We start from the raw sequence: 2,926 nt of genomic DNA on the forward strand, positions 1-2,926 counted from the left end.
TTAAGCCTTGATGTTTCACCCGGGAGTGCCCTTTACCCAAATGCCTCATCCACCTCCATTTTTAACCCCAATTACCTCACCTGCCCGAATCCAACGCCAGCCAAACCGGAATCACCACAACTCACCCGGAACAAGCCAAATGAATCAAACCCAAGCAGTATGGAGTAGGCAAAACCAAAGAGATTCTGAAATCAGAATCTCCAAAAAAAAATTCCTACTCAGCCCCTGCAGGCGACTAGCTGAGCCCATACTGACAAGGGAGGGGTGGGTGGGTGCCGCACGGCAAAAAAGGCGCACTTAAAGCGGAGCAGGCTATATATAGCCGCTCAAAACCCTTACCCCATTGGTCAAGATACCCCACCTGACCTCTTACACAATTTCTGGAACCTTCCCGAGCCTTCCTAGAAATAGGGTGTATGCAAACCCGCCCCTACCAAATGGGCAGGACCGTCATTCTCACTACAGAAGCTCATGTTCCTAATAATAAGGTTCACGAAGCTATCAGCAGTTTTTCTACTAGAACTATACAGAATACAAGGAGACCAGCCCCTGCTCCCAATGAATCTACCATCTAAAATTTGATACACTGAAAACAACAGAGGAAGGGGATGCAAGAGTAAACATGTTAGAATAAGCAAACTTACATGTTCCCTTTAAGGGATATTTGGGAAATATCCCATTTACCTGTTTACCAGTGATGTAGCTTCCTAAAGGATGGGATTACCTGGCTTTCTCTTCCTCTTCCTTCCTCTTCCTCTTCTGCTGCTTTTCATACTCTCCATTAAGCCTGAGGAGAGTGAAGCATCTGCATGCTTCCCTCCAAGATGACCATTATCATGGACTGAGACTTCTACTTTTCTATCTGAGCTAGAGCCTATGTTTCCTGAACATATGAAAGGTCGTGAGAAAACATTCTTTATCTTTTACTTAAGAAGATTGTGTCTGTTATTATTTGTGTCTGAAGGAAAGGGTGGACTGGTTGATTCTGATCCCGCTGCTTGCATTTATATCTCTGTCAAGTAATAGGACCACAAAACTACTCCTATTTCGGACATATTTTTAAAATACCAAACAAAACAGGCAAGCAATATAGGAATGTTTTATTGGCATGTCCTTAGCCTTAGTTTCAGGCTGAGTTGCAACACAGCAGGGAAACTAGGAGGTTCTGTCAAAGACTTCATGGACAAGGTAGGTTTTCAGGAGATATGTGAATGAAGTAAGAGTGGACACCTCACACAGGTCTTCTGGGAGGCAGTTCCAAGCATATAGGGCATTAAGGAGAAGAGGCAGAGTCTTTTTGGGGAAGTAGGAGTACTTCAAACAGCACTGGCCAAACATATTGGGTGCACATTATGTGATGATGGTTTTCATGAGGCTGAGAGGCAGTGATGGGCCAAGGTCGCCCAGTGAGCTTCATGGCTATGTGGGGATTCGAACCCTGGTCTCCCAGGTTATAGTCCAACACCTTAACCACTACACCACATTGGCTCTTACTGATAAGCAAAATAATGCCAAATAAGCATTTTCAGATGTACTCTATGCATACCATTGAGGTGAATGGCAACTTTTCCATTCCTCTTCCCTGTACCGACAGGTGATACCTCTGGTGATAATGGAAACAGACGGAAACCACACACTACTTACCAGCTTTGTCTTGGTGGGTTTCACAACAGATCCACTCTTGCAGATCATCCTCTTTGTGCTTTTCCTGGTATCGTACACTCTAACCCTGACTGGAAACCTGGGTCTCATGACACTGATCTACCTAGATTCCCGCTTGCACACACCCATGTATTTCTTTGTGGGCAGCCTTTCTTTCCTGGATATCTGGTACTCCTCAGTCTACACTCCCCGGATCCTGTCTGACTGTGTGTCCAAGAACAATGCCATGTCCCTTGCAGGCTGTGCAGCTCAGTTCTTCTTCTCAGCTGGCTTAACCTACAGTGAATGCTTCCTGCTAGCTGCAATGGCCTATGACCGCTACGTGGCCATCTGCAACCCGCTCCTCTACGCCACTGCTATGCCCAGGAAACGCTGCATCCAGCTGGTCATTGGGTCTTATGTGGCTGGCTTTGCTAATGCCGTTGTGCATGCAGGCAACACTTTCCGCCTACACTTCTGTGGGAACAACATTATCAACCACTACTTTTGCGATGTGATCCCACTTGTGAAGATGGCCTGTAGTGATACTCAGATCTATGAACTCATCCTGTCCACATTCATTGGTTGCAATATGCTGGCAACCACTATTCTCATCCTGGGCTCCTACGCGGGCATCGTGGCAGCCATCATACGCATCCGCTCAGCTGCAGGGCGACGCAAGGCCTTCTCCACTTGCTCTGCCCACCTTGTTTCAGTCTCCCTCTTCTATGGGTCCATCCTTTTCATGTATTCCCGACCCAGCTCCCAGCACACTCCAAACTGGGACAAGGCAAATGCACTTTTCTACACAGTGGTCAACCCTTTGGTCAACCCCTTGATTTACAGCTTGCGCAACAAAGATGTCAAGGCAGCCTTCAAGAAAGTCCTGGGGAGATTCATAGCACCTAAATGAATGGCAATGAATGGGACTCTGAGCCAAACCGGATGTGATATCAGAACTGCATGAATGCCTTCCACTGTCTGTAAACTTTTATGGTTAGCAGCTGGACAGGGAATCTGGATGGGGGAAGCATCACTGCAGGGAAGGGATAAACCCTTTCCTTCTTGCTGTTTTTCTAAGTAAACTTAACATCCCTAAAGAAAAAGTGCTCCTGAAGCTGCCACTAGCCACAGTCAATACAAGATGTTTGCAATCTTAAGCTGCATTAACAGAAACATAGAGTCCACTATGGTCAAGTGCCATAGCAGATAGCTGTGTTTAGTTCTGGGTACCACATTTTAAGAAGGACTTTCATAAATATCAGTGTGTCCACAGAAGGACTAC

At 46.2% G+C, this 2,926-nt stretch overlaps 1 protein-coding gene across 1 annotated transcript; it reads left to right on the forward strand.

Annotated features, from left to right (window-relative positions):
- Nucleotides 1-1,612: 1,612 nt before the first annotated feature.
- On the forward strand, nucleotides 1,613-2,554 carry LOC133378244 (olfactory receptor 9G4-like). The gene has a single exon (XM_061613042.1). It carries the CDS (start codon nucleotides 1,613-1,615, stop codon nucleotides 2,552-2,554), a length of 942 nt encoding a protein of 313 aa, XP_061469026.1.
- Nucleotides 2,555-2,926: the final 372 nt, after the last annotated feature.

Source organism: Rhineura floridana, chromosome 2, assembly GCF_030035675.1.
Source record: "Rhineura floridana isolate rRhiFlo1 chromosome 2, rRhiFlo1.hap2, whole genome shotgun sequence".
In the NCBI taxonomy this organism is placed as follows: domain Eukaryota; kingdom Metazoa; phylum Chordata; class Lepidosauria; order Squamata; family Rhineuridae; genus Rhineura; species Rhineura floridana.

Coding starts and splice junctions, on each gene's coding strand:
- LOC133378244 (XM_061613042.1), top strand. CDS start 1,613: ATGGAAACAGACGGAAACCACACACTACTTACCAGCTTTGTCTTGGTG.